The following is a 24744-nucleotide window of genomic DNA, read 5'->3' as shown; positions in this document are numbered from 1 at the left end:
AAAGGCCATTATTGAAAGAAGACCACTATCAGCATCTCATGGGTAGAGGCTAGGGACGCTGCTAAACATCCCATAATAGTCCGGGCACGGTGGCCCACGCCTGTAATCCCAACACTTTGGGAGGCTGAGGCGGGTGATCACCTGAGGTCAGGAGTTTGAGATCAGCCTGGCCAACATGGAGAAACCCCCGTCTACGGGCTGGGTGCTGTGGCTCACGCCTGTAATCCCAGCACCTTGGGAGGCCGAAGCAGGCGGATCACCTGAGGTCGGGAGTTCGAGACCAGCCTGACCAACATGGAGAAACTCTGTCTCTACTAAAAATACAAAATTAGCCGGGTATGATGGTGAACGTCTGTAATCCCAGCTACTCGGGAGGCTGAGGCAGGAGAATCACTTGAACCCGGGAGGCGGAGATTGCGGTGACCTGAGATCGTGCCACTGCACTCCAACCTGGGTAACAAAAGTGAAACTCTGCCTCAAAAAAAAACAAAAAAAAAGAAATCTTGTCTACTAAAAACACAAAAATTAGTTGGGTGTGGTGGCGGGCGCCTGTAACCTCAGCTACTTGAGAGGCTGAGGCAGGAGGATCGCTTGAACCCAGGAGGCAGAGGTTGCAATGACCCGAGATCATGTCTCTGCACTCCAGCCTGGGCAACAGAGCGAAATTCTGTCTCCAAAAAAAAAAAAAAAAAAAAATTCCATCATACACAGGATAAAGTTCCACAACCAAGGATTACCCAGCCCCAAATGTCAATTGTGCTGAGGTTGAAAAAGCCTGACTATACCCAAGCCCTTCTTTTCACCTCTCCTCTGCCCTCCCTGTCTCTGCCTATGGTGGGGACCTCCAGGCCAGTCTCCGGTGAGGGGGCCACACAGTCTCCCATACCTTCTGCTGGCACCTGGGGCACACCCACACGCCCTTGGGCGCCGTCTTGAGGGGCGGGTCCAGGCAGCTGAGGTGGTAGGCCCCCGGGCAGGTGCCGCAGGGCTGCAGGTTGGCCCCTCGCTTGCAGGCGGCACAGTGCTCATCATGGGTGATCTCGTTCTGGAAGAGAAGGGAGGGCAGGGGGCAGGTCAGCCAAGCCGGGTCAGCGGGGGCCAGGTCGCCAGGGTCAGGCTCAGGCAGCTGTGTCTGACCCACGTGTGGCCGCTCTTCTGCCAACGTTTTCCAGCAGCTCTATGGAGACAGAGGGAGAAACCCTGGAGGGGCGACAGTGTGGGGTCAGGCCTGGGCCCTGGGAGGAGGCGGGGCACCCACAGGGCCAGGTTTACTAGGGGCTGGGGCTCTGAGCATTGGAGTCGGGCCTGGTGTGACTCCCATAACCTGGTTCTTCTGTGTGAAGACCTGGATCCCAGGTGTGGGCGACAAGGCAGGGTGTCCTGCTGTGGCCTAGGGTGTCCTGTGGTGGTACAGGGTCTGTGCTGCACCAGAGGTCCATGTGCAGGGAGTGGGGCCAGCGATGCGTGCAGCACTCCCTCCCCGCTCCCACTGCTTATGTGGACGCTGCCTGGAGGGGCGGCGTGGCCCCACTCAAGACCCTGTATTCTCTGTTCGCCATCCATGTGTCAATAGCATGCTCCAACTTCAGAGTTGGGAAAGACCAGAGAACTTTCCTCTGGGATGGCCTGTGCCACAAGGACACTGAATGTCCCTGCCGAAGGGGCAGCACCCTCAGACGAGGCCTCAGAGATCCCCATCTCCACCCTCTGTGTCATGCAAAGGCCCGGGGGGGAAGACGGTCGTCACACAGCAAGCTGAAGGTGGGGTCAGGACCAGCATCCAGGCTGCCTGCCTCGAAGCCGAGGCCCTCCCAAGTCTGAGGGCTCTGTGGGGACAGGGCTCAGGCTCCAGGTGTCCCCTGTCCCCAAGCCTGCCCTGGATGAGCACAAGGTGTCTGCAGACAACCACCACCAGGCCCCCCAGCACCAACCTGTGCCATTGCAGGGCTATTGTGAAAATGACACAGCCTAACCGGAGTTGACGGCAATCATTACCTACTGCTTCTTAGAGGCTTGACCGTTACAAATATGCAGGGACTAGAATGTTCTTTTAGAATTAGATCAGAAATTCAGTGAAGAAAAATGCTGAATAAATTCTGAAACCATGCCATGAACGAGGTCATGACCAGCCAATGTTCTGGGAATCAGGGATGTGGTGTGTGCACGGGTAGGGGGTGGGGGCCCCACAGGATCACAGAAATGTGGATGTGTGGGGTGAGTCCCTGGGGATTAACAAGTCCAGCCCCTTTTCGGACGGGTCACAGAGGACCAGGGAGGGCCAGCTCTGCCCAGGTCACACTGAGGCCAGTGGAGCCAGAGTGGAGGCCAGTGGGCACCAGCTGGCTGCTTCCAGTTGGGCCTTAGTGGCCCCCACAGTCTCTGTATCCTTAGCTCTGAGCAGGGAGGGCTCCTGTTTGAAGCTGGCAGCAGAGCCCTGTGGCAACGCCCGACTTGACACTGCCTGGCAGGCTGGAAAGCTGGCTGAGTGTTGCACAAAGCTCTTAGCACCTAAGGGCAGAACCGAAAGGCCTTCTGCACCACCCAGGCTCTTTCCCTCTTTCTAGGAGGGACCCTACAAAGACTGTACTGAAAACATTCTCCACCCCTGAGGCGTGAAGACGGAGGGAGGGGACACGTACCTTCCAGCAGGGGTCCTCATTGGCTAGCACAGGGAAGAAGGGCGGAGAACACGTTAGTGGCCGTCGGAGGAGCACAGATCAGGACTGGAGTCCATGAGGCCTCATGTGGCAAGGGCTCTTGCCCTGGGGCATGATGGGAGTATCACAAGGCCCCCGTGATACCTGGGCTCTCACCCCAGGGCATGATGGGAATATCACAAGGCCCTGTGATACCTGGGGTCTCGCTCCTGGGCAGGATGGGAGTAAGGGTCTCTGCCCTGGTCACAGCTAGGAGCCACCATGGGAACAGGCTCATGTGGGCCCTGTGCTCACTGAGGACATGGTGTAGTGAGCTGCCCGGGGAAAGGAACCATTGCTCCAGGAACCCCTCAAAGTGACTTATTTTCAACTCTTTTTTGACTGTAATCCACTCATTCTATTAAATGATACCAAACCACACATTTTAATGATCACAAACATAGGTATCTTTCAGGCTCTAGATCAGATTCGTCTGCAAATAATGCCACCCAGCGGGAAGAACAGTTCTGGTGTCTGCACAGCACTCGACAGCTCACAAAGTGCAGTCACACTCACCCCTCAAGTCACTGTCCCAGCTCTGAGAAGCAGGTAGCTATGGGCCCACTTTCTAGAGGCCCAGGGAAGGATGTTGACATGTGGAAAGCTACACAGAATCCCAGGAAGCTGACCGTCATTTCCTGCCCATGGGACTATGGTTTTCTTTTTTTTTTTTTTTTTTGAGACGGAGTCTTGCTCTGCCACCCAGGCTGGAATGCAGTGGCCGGCTCTCAGCTCACTGCAAGCTCCGCCTCCCGGGTTCACGCCATTCTCCTGCCTCAGCCTCCCGAGTAGCTGGGACTACAGGTGCCCGCCTCGTCGCCCGGCTAGTGTTTTGTATTTTAGTAGAGACGGGGTTTCACCGTGTTAGCCAGGATGGTCTCGATCTCCTGACCTCGTGATCCGCCCGTCTCGGCTCCCAAAGTGCTGGGATTACAGGCTTGAGCCACTGCGCCCGGCCTGGGACTATGGTTTTCTTTTCTTTTTTTTTTTTTTTTGAGGCGGAGTCTCGCTTCTGTCGCGGACTGGAGTGGCAGTGGCAGACCTCAGCTCGCGCTGCAAGGCTCCGCCTCCCGTTCACGCCATTCTCCCCTGGCCTCAAGCCTCAACGAGTAGCTGGGAACTACAGGCGCCCGCCACCTCGCGGCTAGGTTTTTTTTTTTTTTTTTTGTATTTTTAGTAGAGAGCGGGGGTTTCACCGTGTTAGCAGGATGGTCTCGAACTCGCTGACCTTGTGATCGCCGTCTCGCCAAAAGGCTGGGATTACAGGCTTGAGCAGCCGACCGCGCCCGGCCGGGACTATGGTTTTCTAACTGAAGAGAACTGGCAGCTTCCTGTTGCTATCTGAATGCAGGAATGTGGCTCCCTGAGGTCCTGCACTGGGGCACGGCTGGCAGAGGAGGGAGGGGCACTGCACACTCAGGTAGAGGCCTCAGACCAGGTCTCAGCCTGAAGATCTGGCCCGATGCCTTGTATAGGAGCCCTCCACCAAGAGCAACTCACACAGCGAGGTAGAGGCAGAGCTGGGCTGAGACCCCCACCCCAGTCCAGCCTGTGCTCTTCCAATGCCCAGAGCAGGCAGAGGAGGGTGGGCAAGGTGTGGGCTGAGAGGCACCAGCCCAGCCCAGGAGCATCAGAGGCTGACTGCGTGCAGGGAAGAGAGGTCATCTCCAGGGGAGTGTGGAAGCAGCAGCACCTGGCTGGGTCACACCTGCAGATGCCGCATCGGTCATGCTCACACCTATGGCCCAGACTGTAGACCTTTCCCAGACCACAGCTCCAAGCTCACAGACAGGCTGCAGGAGGAGCGGGGAGGCGGGAGGCTCCTCTCAGCACAGCGTCCTCACCTTCCTCTGCCCAGGTCTGCCCAGTGGGAGGCAGGGAGCCCTGCCCAGGCGTGGAGGACCACCCAGGGATGACTCCCCGTGGCCCTGAGCAGCTCTGGCAGAAAGCCTGAAGCTGGTGCTTACCTCTCGTTGTGAGAAACAGGGGGTTGTTGAGACAGTTGGAGGCCAGCCGTTTCCTCTGCAGGGACAGAAAACAAAACACCACACCCCATCATCTGCAGGCTCTCCTCGGTGGTGATGCCACCCTAGGTCAGGACTCATTCTGGGACAGGGTCCCCACCCAGGGCTCCAGGCTCTGGCTGAACACCCCCTGCCAGGGGCAGAAACAGGAACAAATACAAGGCAGAAGGTCACAGGGATGACTGAGGGTGGGGCGGGGCCGGGAAGTTGACAAAGGCTCTGCCTGCAGGTCTAGGACACCCTCGCTGCACCTGTGGGTGCATCTAGCTCACAAAGGGCCGTCCGTGGGGCACATCAGTCACACGGTGCACGTCACATTCTCCACCTGTCTCCTGCCTCTCAATTGGGTCTGGAGTCAGGTGGAGAAATGGGTGTTACAGACTGGCTCCCGCAGATTCCACTTCTTGGCACGTGGCCTTAAATATCACATGTGGACAAAGGTTTCTGGAACATTCCAGAAGAGCAGCCTTAGTCCTGGCTTTGGCAACCACAGGCCACACCGGTCTAGACTTTGGTGGTTCGAAGTGGCTTTGGCTGCGGCTGTTGTAGAACTGTGTTGCTGGATTGGACACCATTTCTCTCGGTGTGGTCAGGCTGTGGACCTGGGGAAGGGGCCCCTGGGCTGTGTGCCTGTTCCAGGCTCAAGGTCGCGGGGCCTTGGGTTGACTCCTGACCTGACGCCGTCTGTGGCCCTGGCCTCAGACTCAGGAGCCTAGGGTAATGCCTTGTCCACAGAGCAGCCCGCATTTCCATGAATGAACAAATCTAAAGGAATGGAGCCCTCACTGTCTGGAGAACACACCATTTCCTTGGGTGGAGGCTAAAAGCACTTCCACGATGTTCTTAGGAAGGGTCCGAGTCGGGGGACAGGGCTTGCTCAGATGAAGGAAGAGGAAGTGAATGGTGTGAAATGGCCCATGTGGGGCACGTTCTTGGAACAGGAGCAGGGCAGGCAGAAGCACAGGAAAGGCGTGGACAGGCTGGCGAGGCCAGAGGACGCCCCACGGTGGGCTCTCCCCACAGACAGGGCAATGGCAGGGCCTGGAACTGGCTGCCACTCTGTGCCAAATGCCTCCCTCCCACTTGAACTCAGGCTCCCCAGACTCAGGATTCCAGACAGTGGCCCAGACTAGCCCGCACCCTGGGAGGTGAGACCTCACTTTCCTCGCCTTCCTGCAGATCTCACAGAGCTGGCGTCTGCAACACACCAGGCACCGACCTTGGGGGACATTGTTTCCCTCAGGACAGCTGCCCCAAGCTCTGGACTTCGAAGCTCTAAGGAAACAGCTTCCATTCCAGAGAAAGGCTCCAAGACACTGCCCCTAAGAAAGCCCTGAGCCTCGGAGCTAAACGTCCCAACAGACCCTGCAGAGCTGGCTTTGGGGAGATGACACTAGGATTTTAACCGAAGAATTTTGGACTGTCATTTACAAGGGCAAGAAGGTATCATTTATGATCTGGTTTTTCCCTGGGGACAAGCTCATGGGAGAGGCCCTGGTGTTCCCCTACGGCATCCTGAAGTCCCAACCCTGCTGCACTGGACCCATTTTGGTGCAGGCTCTCGGTTTCCCACCCCCACCCCTGGGGATGGACGCTCCAACTGACAGAAGGGAAGGGCACTGGCCACGCCCACCCAGCCGCTTCTGGGCCTTCCTCTATGGTGCCGCCTGCTCCAGGCTATGTACATCTCAGCCTCTCCCAGCCATGAGTCGACTGCACAGGCTCTAGACAAGGTGTGAGGTGGTCCAGGCAGGCCAGGGTGTCCAGCCTTGCCTGTGACCGGGGATTCGCCTGATCATTCAGGGTGAAGAGTCTAGAAGCCGGTGCACCTCACGTGAAGCCACGCTCCCCAGGGCAGCCTCCATTAGGAATAAACTGACGTCTCCTCTTCTGCATCTTCCTATCAATCGATTCTGAACTCGGAGGTGATGAGAAAGGTATTATTTAGTCATCCCTCGGCCCCACGCCCAGGAGGGAAAGATGAGGGGGTGGTTAGGAAAGCGAATGAGGGAGGCCCTGAGCTTTTCCTGGAGGCTGTGCACTGGGAGCCCCCACCCTCCTGGTGGCATGGGGCTGGCAGGTCCCCCACCTCGGTCTCCAGGAGGCCGCTGTAGGCAGGGTTGGCCGTGCTTCTTCTCTTCCGCTCCTGCCGCTTGCTCTGGATTTCTGGAAAGGCACAGACACAACAGTTACTGGGTCCTGTCTGCCCTGGGAACCCCAAGTGCTTCCTCATCAAGCCCTGGGCACCACCATCCCCTCCTGCTCTGAAGCCTGTCTGCTCAGCATCCATGCCACAGGGTGGCCCAGGGCAGGTTAGGGCCTCCAGGAATCACTGACTCCCTGGCAGGACAGCTTTGGTGGCCTCAGGCTGAACGACAGGTTGAGGGGAGGGTGGCAGGTACCCAGAATCCAGGTGCCCACTCTTAGCATGGGGTCCTCCTTGTGTGTCCTTATCTGGTCCATGGCCATTTGGGACCTGCAGGATGGCAGATACCCACCGGTCCGGTGATACCACTGGTCCAGTGAGCTGCAGGGTGAGGTTCCCAGCTCCCGGAAGCCCAGAAGCAAAGCCTCTCTCCAGTGGCCTCTGCCCCAGTGCAGCCCCCAGCAGGAATCCTTCGTGTGTGAGTGAGGGGGGGCACGGCCACACTGATGGTGTTTTCTTTTCCTCTTTCTTTGCTTTGACCCCCAGGCAGGACCCATGACCTGCCTCTCTGTGTGCAGCTGTGCTAGCATCTTCTAGTCTCTGTCTCCCAGACCTAGTTTTGCTCCTTAAACCTTTTCAATATGACTCCGCCAGTTTTCTATAAGGCGCTCAGACCTTCTGCGGAAGAACACAGGGTCTAAAGAAAGGAGTATTTAAGGAAATCACAGCAGAGGCTGGGGAGAGTTTTCTTTTTTGACAGAAGGGTTAAGATAATTATATTTTTTATTTTTATTTTCAGAGACAAGAAATCAGGCGAGAGGAGTCTTCGCTCTGGGTCGCCTCTGGCTGCTAGTCGGCAGTGGCCGATCTCAAGCTCAGCTGCAACTCACGCCACCCGGTAAATGCATTCTCCTCTCACACACATGATACCCCGGGAAGTAGCTGGGACTACAGGACGCCGCTCACCAAGTTGCCCGGACTAGGTTTTGTATTTTAGTAGAGACGAGGTTTCACCGTGTTAGCCAGGATGGTCTCGATCTCCTGACCTCGTGATCCGCCCATCTTGGCCTCCCAAAGTGCTGGGATTACAGGCTTGAGCCACCGCGCCCGGCCTTGGGAGAGGTTTCTAAATGAGGACAATTTATAAGACCAAGAATGATCACACCTATTTGGAAAGCACTTTGCGCTGTCGCTCACCAATTACACAAAGTTTACAGGCGCAGTTTTCCCTGTGTTGCAGATGAGGAAACGGAGGTTCGGAGTGGGGAAGGACCTTGCCCAGGGACTCCGGCCAGTGCACAGGCAGGACCTGAGCATAAGACTTCTGTTCCCACAGCCGCATGCTGCCTCTGTGGTGCCGTGGTTTCGGTCGGAGATTAAACACGCTCACGCTCACACCATCAGGCGGGGGCTCGCGGATGTTCTTACGGAGGGTTACAAAGGAACCTTGGCTGGAGGGTAACGCCTTCCAACCATGCACGCAGAAGGGTGGGGAAGGCCAGGGAAAGTGTTGCTTGCAGGGGCCTTCCCTGTCCAGGGGTCTGGAAGGCTGGGGCTCTTCCCTGGCCCTCCCTACCCTGGTTGCTGCCAGGGAGCAAGTCAGACCCAGGCAACATGAAGGGACAGGGCTCTCTTCTTGGAGCCTGCATGGCACACTGGGGTCCCCGTGTGCTGGGCTCTGCTGAGCTCGGGAAGGCTTGCTCTGCCCCCACTTGCCCCGACGAGCTGTATGACCTCAGCCAGGTCCCTCCCCTCACCTGCTGCAATGGAGAGAAACTACCTTAAAGACGGCTGGTGCCTCGGGCACTGCGGGGGATTCACTTCATTCCTTCTTGCTTTTAGGGAGAGGAACTTTAGCGAACCTTCCTGCATCCAGGTTTACCAGGGTATGTGCTTTCCCTTTATGAAACGCCTTTGCAGGTGAGATGGGTGCGGTGGAAAACGTTCTGGGTTGGGAGTTAGGAGGCCCGGATTCCAGCCTGGGCCTGGTATTAACTGGTGAGTGAATCAGCTTCCCTGGCCTCGGTTTCCCCATGGGGGCTTCTCCAAGGGGGCTGGTTTTGAGGTTTTCCAGGTCCTAAGATTCTACGACAAGGTTCACGGCTCACTTGAGATCGCCCTCGTCATTCTGCGATGATGTTCACCGCCCACGTGAAGCTGCCCTTTTCCATAAGGTCACACAGCTCCTTCGTAGAGTCACAGTCCCGTCTGCTCAAATAAACTACTGTTCCAATTTTGATGGACACATGTGGTGGCACACATGAAGTCCGCAGGCTAGTCTGACGGCAGACGAGTGGGTGGCCAGTTCTCCCACTGTGCTGGGCACTGCTTCCAACAGTCCCCCAGGACAGTTCAGCCATTACCCATTTTACACATGAAGAAACTGAGACACACAGAAGTAACCCGCCCACACTTGAGAAAGTGGCGGGAACGGGCAGTCTGCTCTTGTCCTTTCCCTGTGTTGAGGACAGGGAACCCACACGGTCCCTCCGCTGAAACGAGGAAGTGCCACAGTGGGTTTTGTGCATAGTCATGGAGCCAGGGCGAGCCTGGAAGGTTTCTCCGTCTTGTGTGTCTTTGATGACAGCCACCCAGCCTCAGGCACTTGGGGCCGACCTCCTGGGAGGTAGTTCATACACAGATGCTGCCATCTGAGCCAAGACATCCTGAGACCCACTACAGCAGTGTGAGGCCATGCTCCACCCACACCAGCTGCTGCTGAAGCCCAGACCACCCAACATCACGCCTGGCCCCCAACACCCCGGCTTTAGGGTCAGTCCCAGCCCAACCTGCTGCTACCTGGATCCTTCCTTACCTTCCAAGTGTTCCGTGGTGACCAGGCCTAGCGCTACCATGAAGGCGATTTTCTGAGGGAAGGAACAGACAAAGGAGCATTAACACAAATGTCAACGTTCATTCATGTATTCAACAAACATCTGCTGCGGCAGGTGCAGGGCAATACCTCATGGGTGCCCCAACCACAGAGACCCCCAACTCCAGATGCCAAGTCGGTTTCTAAGAAACATGGGGAAACAGGATTCCCAGAGAGAGCATCTACAGCTCCATTTGGAGGAGCTCCTTGAAAACACTGGATACACATATTCAAACATACTTTAAAGGGCTAAGGTGCACATAGCTGGGCTAATCCTTATGGGTATCCCAACCACTGAGGCCCCCAACTGCAGACACCAAGTCAGTTTCTAAGAAACACAGGGAAATAGGATTCCCAAAGAGAGCATCTGCATCTCAATTTGGAGGGGCTCCCTGAAAACACTGGATGCATGTATTCAAACATACTTTAAAGAGCTAAGGTGCACATAGCTGGGCTAATCACTGTCACTGGTTCATAACACTTTTGCTCCATTAGTCCTTTCATGGCTTTCATTTTATTTAATAATTTAATAATTGAACATCATAAACAACATAATAATTTAATAATTGAACATCATAAACCTACTAATAAACTCAAAACCTGACACGTGACCCATAAGTTGCATCTCTTCTGTGTTCCTCCCCTTATCTCATTCTTTTCACCCTCATTTCTAGTGATCCTAATCCTTCTCCAGTTTTGTAATGACCATTTCCTTGACTTTGTATACACATGCATATATTTCTGTCACTTACGAAACAGGGTGGCACTTAGTTTTTTTTTTTTTTTTTTTTTTTGAGACAGGGTCTCTCTCTGTCACGCAGACTGGAGTGCACTGGGGTAATCACAGCTCACTGCAGCTTCAATCTCTGGGGCTCAAGTGAAAGTGATCCTCCCACCTCAGCCTCCCGAAGAGCTGGGACCACAGGTGCGCACCACTGTGCCCAGCTAAGTTTTGTATTTTTTGTAGAGATGGGGTTTTGCCACGTTGCCCAGGCTGGTCTTGCAAGCCTGCCCCAGCCTCCCAAAGTGCTAGGATTACAGACCTGAGCCACCATGCCCAACCCTTACCTGTTTTTGACTTGTGAAAAGGTCATGATGCTGTATTGTCTACAGAGCTCACTAGGGCATTTTTTTTTCATTGGACATTCTTCGGTGGTGAAAGGTAGAAATTCAGAATGGCCCCTGAGGCCCTACCCTGCAGTGTAGCCACCCCATTATCATTCCCTGCCTTGAGTGTGGGCAGGACTGAAAATACCATGGGATTAGGTAACATCACAGGGCGAAGAGGTGCTGGAACCACTCCTGTGGCATTTATGTTACATAAGATCCCTGTTGGTGACTGGAGTGAGGCTCTCTTGCTGGCCTCGAAAGAGAGCCTGCCAGGAGTTCTGCGGCCACCATGCTGTAAGAGGACTAACCCCAGAGCCTCACTCAGGGCCAGCCACAGAGTAGGTGCTCGTATTTGATGAACCCGTGACTCAGTATTTCCTTGTCTGGGATATGACTTGCAATATATTTTTCCCATTTATCTTTTATTTATGGGACTGGCTTATTTATTGTAGTTTCAGATTTACAGGGAAGTTGCAAGACTCATTCCTGAGAGTTCCTGTATACCCACGCCCAGTTCATCACAACTAAAGAGCCAACATCAGTACATTATTATCAGCTAAAACCCATATTTTATTTGGATTTCTTTAGTCTTGTTTGTTTTTTAGAGACAGGGTATCACTCTGTCAACCAGGCTGGAGTGCAGTGGCTCACTGCAGCCTCAAACTCCTGGGCTTAAGCAATTCTCCTGCCTCAGCCTCCCAAGTAGCTAAGACTACAGGTGCACGCCACCACACCCAGCTAATTTTTAAATTTTTTGTAGAGATGAGGTCTTGCTATGTTGCCCAGGCTAGTCTCAAACTCTTGGCTTTAAGCAATCCTCCCACCTCTGCCTCTGGAAGCGCTAGGATTACAGGTGTGAGCCACTGTGCCCAGCCCTTCGTTTTTCTGTTCCAGGATCCCACATGGTATTTAGAAACCATGCTTCCTTGCACTTTTCTGGGTTGTGAGAGTTTCTCAGCAGGTTTTTTTTTTTTTTTTTTTTTTTTTTTTTTTTTTTTTTTTTTATGACCTGGACAGCTTAAGGAGGACCGGTCAGGTATTTTGCAGAACCACCCTCACTTGGGATTTGTCTGATATTTTCCTCATGAGTGCAGTGGGGTGGTGGGTTTGGGGAGGGAGACCACAGAGGTAACACACCTTCTCATCACATCAGAGCAAGGGCACAGACCACCCACTGGTCTCATCACTGCTGGTGACCCTGGTCACTGGCTGAAATGTGTCTGCCAAGCTCCACTCAAAGTCACTGTTTCTGTGCCCGCCCCCCGCCCTCATACTGTACTTGTTGGGAATAAGTCACCATGGACAGTAAGGAGCTGGGAATCAGGCTCCACTCAGGCTGAGCTTTTTTTTTTTTTTTTTTTTTTTTTGAGAGGGAGTCTCGCTCTGTCATCCAGGCTGGACTGCAGTGGCTGGATCTCAGCTCACTGCAAGTTCCGCCTCCCGGGTTTACACCATTCTCTTGCCTCAGCCACCTCGCCCGGCTAGTTTTTTGTATTTTTAGTAGAGACGGGGTTTCACCATGTTAGCCAGGATGGTCTCGATCTCCTGACCTTGTGATCCGCCCATCTCGGCCTCCCAAAGTGCTGGGACAGGCTGGGCTTTTTTTTCATTTCATTGCCATTCATCTCCATAATTTTTTTAAAAGTATCAGTTTTAAATTGTAGTTAAAATTTTAAAATGTACCAATTTTAATTTTAAAATTTTAAATTAAATTGTAATACAATTTATCAATATTTTCTTTTGCAGTGTTTTTATTTTTTGGATCCTGGCTAGAGGTGCTGAGGTAATAAAATAATTTTAGTCTCTATAGTGTCACTTTTTACATTTAAATTTTTGATCCATTTGGAACGGGATCCTGGTGTGTACGGTGGGAAGTGGGGGCTCACTGCTTTCTGTATGGCTACCATTTGTTCCAATACCACTTACTGAAAATTCCACCTTTCCATGTTTCACTGACTTAAGGAGCCACTTTAATCATACACTAAATTATCATAGATTTATTTGGGTCTATTTCTGGGTCTTCTATTTTGTTCCTTAAATCTGCCTCTCCAGGAGCTCCTGCCACACGTTCAGTTCCCAAGGCTTTAGGGTCTATTTTAATAGCCGGGAGGATTAGAATATCCCTTCACTGTTTTTCCTGTTCAGTTTCCTGGCTCTTCTTATTTTTTCATGTGAAATTTAGAAACCATCTTAGGGAGTTCTGAGAATGAGGGAATCAGTTGGTGGATTTGCTGGAATGTTAAAATTATAAATTAACTTTGGGCATAATGACAGTTTCATATTGTTAAGTTTTTCTACTTAAAGCTATGACATGCCCCTCTGTTCTTATTCTTCTGTTTTTGAGATGGAGCTTCGCTCTTGTCACTTAGCCTGGAGTGCAATGGCACAATCTTGGCTCACTGCAACTTCCACCTCCTGGGTTCAAGTGATTCTCTTGCCTCAGGCTCCCAAGTAGCTGGGATTACAGGTACCTGCCACCAAGTCCGGCTAATTTTTGTATTTTTAGCAGAGACAGGGTTTCAACATGTTGGCCAAGCTGGTCTCAAACTCCTGACCTCAGGTGATCTGGCTGCCTCGGCCTCCCAAAGTGCCGGGATTACAGGCGTGAGCCACCACGCCCAGCCTCTCCCTCTTTCTTCCTCTCTTTTCTTCCTTCTCCTTTCTTCTCCTCCTCCTCCTCTCATTCCTTCTCCTCCTCCTCCTCTCCTTCCTTTTCCTTCTTTTCTTCTGTCTTAAGGGGTTTTAAATTTTTCCTCAAATAGATATTGAATATTCATATTATGTTTATTCCTGGCATTTAATCTTTTTGCTGCAATCATAAATGGGTTGTGTATAAAGCTTCTAACAGGTTGCTGTGTTGCTGTGAAGATTAGTGATATTTTTACATTAATTTTACACCCTGCTGCAATGCCAAATTCTCTTATTGTCTGCAGCTTTTTCAGCAATTCTCTTGGGTTTTCCAGATCATCTCGAATGGTTTACTCCTTTCTGATTTTACTTCTATGTTGTTAAAATAGTTTTTTAATTTTTCAGCTTTAAAGGGTATTTTCTGATTCATTTCAAGTCCCAACTACTACAGATAAGCTAATCTGAGCACTCTTTCCACTTCCCACCTTCTTTGCCTCCTTCTCTCAATTTTACTTAAATGAATCTTTTATGTATTATCGGAGCACATCATATTTAAATTCTATTCTGACATCCTCACCCATAGTTAAATACATTTGATGCTCACCGCAACGCTGGTACCAAAGTTTCCCCGTGTCTCTTGGTTTCTTGGGTTTGGGCCTCCAGCAGTTTCTCATAAATGGCTCACGGAACATTTCCTGAGTTCTCCAAAGATTTACAACGTTTTTTTGTCGCCCACACTGGAGTGCAGTGGTGCAGTCTCAGCTCACTATAGCCTCTGCCTCCCAGGTTCAAGCCATTCTCCTGCCTCAGCCTCCTGAGTAGCTGGAATTACAGGCACCCACCACCACACCCGGGTAATTTTTGTATTTTTGTTAGAGACAGGGTTTCACCATGTTGGCCAGACTAGTCTCAAACTCCTGACCTCAAGTGATCCGCCTGCCTCGGCCTCCCCAAGTGCTGGGATTACAGGTGTGAGTCACTGAGCCCGGCTAGATTTACAACTTTTTATCTGTAGCCTTTAAACTTGGACAGCTTGGCTGCATATGAAATCCCTGGCTCATTCTTTCTTTCCTTTGTCTTGCAGATGTTACGCTAGTGTATCCTGGAATTGAACGTGGTGGTGGAAAAGTCAGACACCAGCTTAACTGCTTTCCCTCTACAGTCAGTAACTTCACTGGGTGTGTCTCAGCATTGCACATTTTCCCCAGGGAGCACACATCAGCTTTCCCTGGGATCCAATGTGTCCTTTCAAGATGCAGATTATAAAGTCTTTTTAAAAGTTCAGGACATTTTCCTTGAATTGTATTTCAAAAAGTGAAGCATCACCATACCATGAAAAGTGGGGTCCGTCAAATTCAATCCTGTGAGATGTGCACTCACACAGATGGAAGACCACTGGAGTGACTGAGGGGGCTGCAGAGCTGCCTGACTGGGAATTCTGGGACCATCCAGCAGCTCGGCCAATCAGTACCAGTCTGGCAGCAGTCTGGCACCACCTGGTTCCAATATCACCTTTGGACTCTGTGTCTAACCAACTGGACAGTGGCAGGGACTCTAGGATGTCCTGAGCTGCTGGCAGCTGTTCTACTTGCCTAACCTGGGAAGGCTGGGCTGGGAGAAGACTGGGAATGTGGTGCCTCTGCTTCCTCACACCATCTTCCTCTCCCCGAGTCCCCCTTCACCCACACTCATTTGAGGACAGGTTATGAACAGGAAACAGGAGCCAGTGCCAACCACAGGACAGCCAAATTCACCTCATTGCAGGAAATTATGGACACGATTTCGTCATTCTGGTTTCCTTCTTTGATGCCTCCCATTATACATGTGTTGTATCTTCTTTGCTTACCTCCCATAGGTTTCACTTACTATGAAACTTAAAAACTCATTATTCTCTTTCCTGTCTTGCAAGACGGTGAGAAGTTGGATACTAAGGAGAAGAAACCCAAAGCCAAGAAGGCTGATGCTAGTGGCAAGGTGAAAAGGGGGAACCTCAAAGCTAAAAAGCCCAAGAAGGGGGAAGCCCCACTGAAGTTGAAATCCCATCCTTGTCAGAGGAATTGGCAGATATTCCCAATCTGCTATGTATTCTAGAAAGGCCATGCACAAGAGGAAGTACTCAGCCGCTAAATCCAAGGTTGAAAAGAAAAAGGAGAAGGTTCTTACAACTGTTACAAACAGTTGGTGGTGACAAAAACGGTGGTATCCGTGTGGTTCAACTTCACAAAATGCCTATTCTCCTACTGAAGATATGCCTTGGAAGCTATTGAGTCATGGCAAAAAGCCTTCAGTCATCATGGGAGAAAACTGCAAGCCAGCATCACCCCGGGACCTTCTGATCCTCCTCACTGGGTGCCACAGAAGCAAGAGAGCAGGGGGTTTTCCTGCAGAGCTGGGCAGTGGCTGCTACTTGTGTCTGGGCCTCTAGTCCTCAATTGAGGACACACTGGGAATTTGCCATTGCCACCTCAACCAAAATTTATCAGCAATGTGAAAATCCCAATACACCTTACTAACACTTACTTCAAGCAGCGGCAGCTGCAGAACCCCAGATACCAGGAAGGTGAGCTCTTCGACACAGAAACAGAGAAGATTACAGGGCAGTGCAAGATCGATCATCAAAAAGCTGTGGACTCACAAATTTTACCGAATATCACACTTACTCCTCAGCTCCAGGGCTACCTGAGATCTGCGTTTGCCCTGATGAATGGAATTTATCCTCACAAATTGGTGTTCTAAATTTCTTAAGAAGAATCTAATTAAACAAAGGATATATAAAACTAAAAGAACTATTTTTTGAATTTCATATATTTTCCCCCCTTCTGCCTCTGGTGTCCCTTACCATGTCTTCTGCTGTATCCATGGCCCTCTGTGTTCATTCAGCTATGCATCCATTTCTGGGGTGGTTTTACTATCATTTTTTGTGAATAATTATAGCTCATGGTTCATTCTCTCCAGTAATTTAGCCACTTAGCTATCTCTTCCATAAATCTGTGTATCTTAGCTGTGTAGGTTCCTTCTTAGTGCTGATTGCTTTATTAAGTTTTTTTTAAAAATAATCACAGCAGAAGATCAAAATTTTTTTCCTAGTATTCTTTATCTTATGGTAAAAATAGCTTCTCTTTCCTGTATTTTTTGCTTATAGCAGCTTCATATTGATGTTTTGTTGTTAAACGTAACTAAATGAGCTGAATTTTCCTACACTGGAGATTTGTAGCAGGTGGGAAAGGGATTACATTAGCCTTCTAAAAGCAACTCAAAGGCTCTGCCTCTCCTGCTGAGGCAATTGACTTCATTCTTCATCCCTCAGTGGGATTCTCCGGTTAACCACGCCTCCTCTGCCTCTCCCTCATGGTCAAAGAGCGTTTCTGCCACCTTCCCTGATCCTGGATGCCTTACAGATTGCAGGTGCAATCCCTCCAGGAGGCATATTTTGCCTGGCACTTTCTAAGACCTGACAACACCAAGCACTCCCTCCTCCAGCACATTCTATATTATCTCAGGCTCAGCTTTCGCCTGACCCGGCCCTGTCTAAGCTAAGGCCGTCTCACACACTCTCCTTCCTTTTGCACTTCAAGATGGACTTCTGATCTTCAGGGGGTACATGCCACTGACTTCTTCTGCAGCCTGTGGCTCCTTGGCCCTCCCTAGAGTCTCCTACACCACTCCTGGTCACTGCTCACTGCACCGTCAGCTTGCTGCCCAGCCCTGACCTCTGCTGCTTCTGACGACACTAACGCCTCTTGCCCAGTCTGCTGATGCTCTGCTCATGTCTGAAATCCGCAAAATGAAGAAAAAAAATCTTGTTGCTATTAGTTTATATGGGATGCAGGGAGAGTCTCAGTTCTAAGTAGCTGCTCTGTTCCTACTGGAAGCTCAGCCAAGTCTTTTTGCCCTGTGGGATCGACTGGCTTCATTCTGATAGACATGTGTTCAAAACTGTGTTCTGTGATTTGTCAAATTTGTTGCCTTACAATTCTGCTATTAGGCTGGTGCAAAGTAATTGTGCAATACGTTTGCACCAAATACATATCCCAAACGATGCTGCTATGGTGCACGTAAGTTTGTGACTGTTAAATTATCTTGATGGATGTTCCACCTTTACTATTCACATTAACATGTCTTTTTCATTCCTTTCGACCTTTCTGGTGTTTTTTTATTTAGGTATGCCTTTGACAAGCAGCATACAACTGGATTGGGTTGTTTTTAAGCCTGTTTTCATTTCTCTAAAAGTAGGAAGATTTCATTTGCATGTATTATGGTTACTAAGTTATTTGGACTTATTTCCTCCACTTTATTTGTATTTTCAGTGTATCCTTTTTATTTTTTCATTTCCTACTTCTTGGGGGAAAAAAAAGCTCCACATTCACTTTTTTTCCTCTGATGATTTAGAAATTATAGGTGGCGTTACATTGTTTTCACTGATTAGCCTAAATGTTTTGAGCACATGTTTCTAACTATACACTCTTCTAATGAAGGATGGAGTTAATATTTTTATTATTCTCCCCCAAATTACACTGCTCTTGGCATGTTCTCCCTCCAAAACATCACCTCCAACCAATTTTTGTTGCCTATAATTTTCCTTTCATCTGCTTTGTAAAACAAAACTGGATTTTTCTTTTCAGTCTACACTTAAATACATCTACCTGTAATTTAACAGTCTATACACTCAGTTGTTTCTTACACCCACTGGCTGTCTCTGGCTTCATCTATCTTCTGGCTAAAGCAGTTCTTTTAAGGATGGTCTGTGGGTGATAAAACCCTTAGTCTTCCTATGTGCAAAATGTCTTTTGCCCTTGCTCTTGAAAAACAACTTAACTGGGTATAAAATACTGAGCTGGCAGCGACTTTCCCTTGGCAGTCTGCAGATATTTATTGCTCCGTGGTCGTCTGGCTGAGGCTGCTGGAGGCCCCCAGCACATCTGTCATTCCGCTGTTTTGCCCTGGTCGTTTTTTATGATTTTCTCTTTGACATGAATTTCTAGCCTCCTAGATTTGGTTTTATTCATCACACCTGAGAGATGGAGTCTACTTTTGATCTAAAAACTCAAACTGATGCTCTTCAATCCTGGGACATTCTTCAGCTTTGCTTCTCCACCTGCCCCGTTGCCCCACACCCACTCCCTCCTGCTGAAAGCCCCAGGAGGTGAACGCAAGGTTTCCCCACTTGCTTTCTGTCCCTGCCTGCTCCTGCACAGTTTTTCTTTCACATATTTGCATCTCTGTGCCCCATGCATGGTGTCCTGTTCAAAAGCACTAATTATCTCTGTTCCTGCTGTCTAGTAAGCTTTTCAAATGTCATCTCATTGCCATGCTTTTCATGGTAAGGGACACCAGAGGCAGAAAGGGGAAAAGTATATGAAATTCAAAAAACAGTTCTTTTAGTTTTATATATCCTTTGTTTAATTAGGTTCTTTTTAAGAAATTCAATCAGATTTTCGAATTTGTATGTTCATCTAATCTTGCTTTATTCCCTTGATTTTTCTGCTTCATTATTCCTTATTTATTTCTAGATATTACTCCTTTGTGCATCCTAAACACACTTATTTAAAAGCTGTTGCTAGAGTGTTTAGCACAGTTCACTTCATCTGGAATAAATTCATGTTCCAAATGTTGATTTCACTGATCACCACCCTTGGCGTGAGATCTCGTATATGTGAGAATTCTGTCAAGACTCATCTGGGCACAATGTCTTTCTTTTTCTCTCCCTTACACCCACCTTTCCCTTTCAGCAAGTTTGCAATTGCCTCAGTGCTGGCCAGCTCCCCAGGTCCGCTCGTGGCCCAGACCAGCAGAGGAGCCTGGTCCACTCGTCTCTTACCCAAGGAATTCTTGGAACTCGCTGCCCTGTGTGAGCTGCCCACCCTCAGGGTCACCCTTGCTCAATTCCGAACCTGGAGCCCGGCAGCCAAGGGTGTGGGTCCCTGGCTGCCATGTTTTAGGGACACAGCAACGTTCAGCTCCATCATTATCCTCTCTCTCCACTGTATCTGGGGTTGCTGTGGGTTTGAAACAGAGGTGCCCATTCACGTGAGAACCCAGGGTCTTCCTGATGGACTGGGTGCTTGGATGGATTTCAAGAGAGGGAGTGACTTAGTTATTTCTGAATATTGGAAAGATCATTTGCTGGGTGGATAGACAGGGAGGAAGCCAACCAGGGGCAGGGAGACCGGCCGCGATCCACTGCAGTAGCCCTGGGCAGATATGAGACAGGAAGGAGGGCCGGACACAGGGCCAAAACGTGTGTGTGAACAGGGCTTGCCCAGAGAGCTGCAGGGCTGAGACCTTGCTCCGACTGCCCTTTGCAGGGCCTGTGCTGATCTGAGGGCAGCCAGACTCATTCAGATGCCGGCTGAGGCCAGAACAGGTGGCCACACAGAGGGCTGCAGCTCTGTCCTAAGGAAGGCTGTAGGCCTTGGGACAGGAGCAAGCAGAGAGCGCCCCGGGTCGGGAGCCAGAAGCCCAGGTTCTGTCTGAACTTAGCATGCAGCCCCGTGATCGTACATGTGGTTTAGCTCTGAGCCTCAGCTTCCTCATCTGTAAAATGAACCTCGTAATTCCTGCCCCGTCTACTGTGCAGCTGCCGTGAGGACGGGGGAGAAGGAAGGGGAAGCAGAGCCAGTCGCGAGGCTCAGTGGTGATGAGCATGAGGTGACGGCTGCTGCCCTGCCGTGGACACTGCCACCTCACATCCCTGAGCTTCCACTGTCCATCACCTTGACCCCTGTGGGTGCACGCATGTCACGGGTTATAGAGCATCGCAGATGCGAGGAGCCTGCTAGGAAGCACGTCCGTGCCGCAACCTCACCCTCGCTGTGAGAAACCCCAGGGCAGCCTGGCAGCCGGGGAACCTCAGTCTGACGGTGGCCCCACCCACCCCCAGCCTCCACCTCCACTCTGAGTTGCTTCCTGGGTCCCCACTCTCTGTGTATTGCTGTAGGTGTCATTTTCTGTTATGGCTGAAATCAGGAGGCATCTGAGGGATGACAGAAAGGCTGGAGATGTGAGGTCACGGCCTGGCTGGCTCAAGCTCAGTTGCAGCTACGACCTTGGGCAAGTCGCTCCGAGCCTGTGGTTTGCCAGTCCTAAAGGGGACACGATCCACCTCTGTGTGCTTGTGTGGGGTGAACAGCCCAGCCGTGTTCAGCGTCCTGCACGTGCGTGGTGCGGAGTGGGGCGTGGGATGTGCACGGTCTGGGAGCCCTGGGCTTAGGGTCACGAGAGACTGTGGCTTCCCTGGCTGTGACCTGGAAGAGCAGATGCGCAAGTGTCCTCAGGAATGAGCAGGGCAGTCTCAGCCACACATAAAAGGGCAGGTCCTTCCAGGAGGTTTTGGCCTTGGTCACAGGAAGGGCGGAACACAGCTAAAAGGTAAGCGGTCATTACTGATATCCATCCTGATTCCGGGAAAAGGCTTTGTGGGGCATTTGTACAACGTGCTGAAACAGACAGTAAACAAGGAAGAAAGGAGAAAGGATAGTAAACCTAGGAAAGTAAGGTGAAGTCATGTCATAGGCCCTAACAATTATTAGAGGTGGTGGGACATAGACTGGCCTGTAAGCTCCCTAGCAGCCAGAGCAAAGAGGCATGTAGGGCCAGGAACACAATCCCACCATCCACTGACCTGCTGGAATCTCTGGGAAATGCAGGGGCTCTGGGTGAGGCCAGCCTTGTGGCCCCCTGGGAAGGCTGGTAATGTGGCCCTTTTCACACCCATAATCTTTATATGGAGGAAAAGCTGTGAGCTGCAAGTGGGAAAATCAGGGAAGGATGAGAATCCAAAGTACCATACAGCCTCTTCACGACTGAGCAGTTCGGGTCCCAGGGAGTCGGTTCTGACCCCACACCTGACCTCCACTCAGCCTGACCAAAGGCACAGGCGGCATCACAGGGGCAAGGCTTCACGGCACAGACCGCAGGCTCTGCAGTCAGATGCCTGGGGGTGGCTCCCACCTCTGAGGAGGATCAGTGCTTCTCGGCCTCCACGTCCCCATCGGTACCACGGACTAACAACAGTCCCTTCCTGTGAGGCCTGAAACTGATGCACGCTGAGCACGGACAGGCAGCAGCTAGCGCTCTCCTAGGTGGTCCTATCTCATTCTGCCGTTCCCTGCATGGACCTTGTGGAGTCCGAGAGCTACTGAAATATTCCTCCCCATGGTGCACGGGTCACTCTGGGACACTGCTGGACTCGACGTCCCCTTCTGCTGCAGCCTCTGTTGCCATTCAGCGTGGCTCTGAGCAACCCTCGGGCTGGCCGTCCCACATGTGCCCTGCTGAGGGCGAGTGCCACTTTCTGGAGAGATGCGGTGACAGTGGAGTTGCACAAACACCACCCATGTCTGTTCACAAAAATCCACACCCCTACCGCCTGACCCTGGCTCATCCCGTGACGTTTCTAGGGGCAGGTGCTGCTGTCCGGCTTCCAGGCTCTAACTCAGACACTTCATTGACAGGTTCAAGGTCCAGCAGTCTGTGCAGCACAGCTCTTCTTGGTATGTATGTATGTATATGAGATGGAGTCTCGCTCTGTCACCCAGGCTGGAGTGCAGTGGTGCCATATTCGGTCACCACAACCTCCGCCTCCCAGGTTCAAGTGATTCTCCTGCCTCAGCCTCCCAAGTAGCTGGGATTACAGGTATGTGGCACCATGTCTGCCTAATTTTTTGTATTTTTGTAGAGATGGGGTTTCACCATTTGACCAGGCTGGTCTTGAACTCCTGACCTCAAGTGATCTGCCCACCTCGGCCTCCCAAAGTGCCGGGAATACAGGTGTGAGCTACCGCGCCCGGCCTTGGTTCTCTTTTAAAATAAATTTTAATAAGGATTTTTATCTCCGGACATGCTGTAATTGCAAGTTCTATCTATTTAAGTCATCGCATATGTTTACACTAATTATGTAATTAGATGTAATTATACTAATTGTATAAATGCACAATAAGATATATTAAATACTTTGAGACAACAAAGAGAACCCACCCAGAATACTTTCCCCAATATTAAGGGTGCAGCTGAACCCCAAGAGAGGACAGGAGGGTCATCATGGGAGCCTTGGGCTGCGAGCTGGGCCAGGGCCTCACCGTGCACACGTAGGTGCAGACACTGCCACAGAATGGAACAGACTTTCTTGAGACGACTAGGCCCAGGGCCACAGAGGAGACGTGCTTCACGCTGTAGCCTCACTTAGCAGCTACTTGATTTCATTGGCTTTTTAGACGTGTCGAAGGACAATAATCAAGTCATTCTTCTGCTCAAAGATATTCCATGGCTCCCCATTACCTAAGAATAAAGCTCCACTTTGGCAGCCTGCATTCAGGCCCTCCAGGACCAGGTTCCAATGTCTGTCTTCACCCCCTACTGCAGTCCGAAAGCCCAGCTGACTAGTCTGGGTGTGTGGAGTCCTTTCCCACTCCTGTGCTACTGCCTATGCAGTACCCTCCGGCTGGTGAGCTATCCCTCTGCCTCCTGTTCTCTGCTGGATCCTGGCAACTCTTCTACCCCTGTAGACCATGTACCTTCTCTCCAAAGCCTTCCTCAGTCCTTCCAGGAGGAAACAGCTCTCTCCCTCTGCCCTCATCTCCTGTAGCACTTCATTTAGAATTCTCTCATGACACATGGGTTTTTGAACCCATTAGAGTCCTTTGTAGCTATCTCTGTCTTTACCCATGGAAGCGAGTTTCCCAAGGGCAAGGACCACGGCTGCCAGCATCCCGACATCCCTAGCCTTTGGCATGGAGCCTGGCAGGGAGCAAACTCAAAGGCGTGTTGAACAACTAAAGGAAAGAGTGAAGGGATGCACAACGGGTTTCCTTTGGTAACGACAGTACATTGATGGGAAGAATCGTTGGGAGCTGCAGGGGGGCAGGGGGTCTGGGGCAGGGCGCTGCAGGTGGGGATAGGGTGGACAGAAACCACTCCTGGGGGGCCACATGTCTCATCTCAATCTCGTGGAATGAAGGGCACAGCAGGGAGGGAAAAGGGAACCGAGTCTGAGCTTGGTGGCTTACACTTGTAATCCCAGTACTTTAGGAGGCTGAGGCAGGAGGATCACTTGAGGCTTGAGGCCAGGAGCTCAAGACCAGCCTGGGCAACATGGAGAGACCCTGTGATATGGTTTGGCTGTGTCCCCATCCAAATCTCATCTTGAATTCCCATGTATTGTGGGAGGGACCTGGTGAGAGGTAATTAAATCATGGGGCAGGTCTTTCCCGTGCTGTTCTCATGATCGTGAATAAGTATCACGAGATCTGATGGGTCTACAAATGGGAGTTTCCCTGCACAAGCTCTCTCTTTGCTCGTCACCATCCATGTAAGATGTGACTTGCTCCTTCTTTCCTTCTGCCACGATTGTGAGGCTTCCCCAGCCACGTGGAACTGTGAGTTCTCCATTAAACCTCTTTCCTTTGTGAACTGTCCAGTCTCAGGTATGTCTTTACCAGCAGCATGAAAAAGGACTAATATAATAAATTGGTACCAGTAGAGTGGGTTGTCGCTGAAAAGACACCCCAAAATGTGGACGTGACTTTGGAACTGGGTAATAGGCAGAGGTTGAAACAGTTTGGAGGGCTCAGAAGAAGACAGAAAAATGTGGAAAAGTTCAGAACTTCCTAGAGATTTGTTAAATGGCTTTGAGAAAAATGCTGATAGTGAGATGAACAATAAGGTCCAGGTTGGGGTGGTCTCAGATGGAGACGAGGAACTTGTTGGGAACTGGAGCAAAGGTGACTCTTGTTACGTTTTAGCAAAGAGACTGGTGGCATTTTGCCTCTGCCCTAGAGACCTATGGAACTTTGAACTTGAGAGAGATGATTTAGGGTATCTGGCAGAAAAAAACTTCTAAGCAGCAAAGCATTCAAGAGGTGACTTGGGTGCTGTTAAAGGCATTCAGTTTTAAAAGGGGAAACAGAGCATAAAAGTTCAGAAAATGTGCAGCCTGACAATGCGATAGAAAGAAAATCCCATTTTCTGAGGAGAAATTCAAGCTGGCTGCAGAAATTTGCGTAAGTAACGAGGAGCCGAATGTTAATCACCAAGACAGTGGGGAAAATGTCTCCAGGGCACGTCAGAGACCTTTGCAACAGCCCCTCCCATCACAGACCGAGAAGTTTAGGAGGAAAAAATGGTTTCTTAGGTTGGGCCCAGGGTCCCTCTGCTGTGTGCAGTCTAGGGACTTGGTGCCCTTCGTCCCAGCCGCTCCAGCCATGACTAAAAGGGGCCAAGGTACCCCTCAGCCTGTTGCTTCAGAGGGTGGAAGCCCAAGCCTTGGCAGCT

General features: G+C 50.9%; 1 protein-coding gene across 1 annotated transcript in view; it reads right to left on the bottom strand.

The window, feature by feature from the left end:
- The window catches only part of PHF21B (PHD finger protein 21B), a 37759-nt gene that overhangs the window by 2920 nt on the left and 10095 nt on the right, over positions 1-24744 (bottom strand). Inside the window, exons 4-8 of the mRNA XM_017850841.1 lie at positions 9682-9733; positions 6810-6886; positions 4664-4718; positions 2640-2662; positions 887-1045 (exon numbers count right to left, since the gene is read on the bottom strand). Of these exons, the coding sequence (XP_017706330.1) occupies positions 887-1045; positions 2640-2662; positions 4664-4718; positions 6810-6886; positions 9682-9733 (366 nt within the window). The remainder of the gene's footprint in view (positions 1-886; positions 1046-2639; positions 2663-4663; positions 4719-6809; positions 6887-9681; positions 9734-24744) is intronic.

This window comes from Rhinopithecus bieti, unplaced genomic scaffold (assembly GCF_001698545.2).
Source record: "Rhinopithecus bieti isolate Rb0 unplaced genomic scaffold, ASM169854v2 scaffold_32081, whole genome shotgun sequence".
NCBI classification, from domain to species: Eukaryota; Metazoa; Chordata; class Mammalia; order Primates; family Cercopithecidae; genus Rhinopithecus; species Rhinopithecus bieti.
The sequence above is the reverse complement of the archived record's forward strand: the minus strand, read 5'-3'. Positions and strand labels throughout refer to the sequence as shown.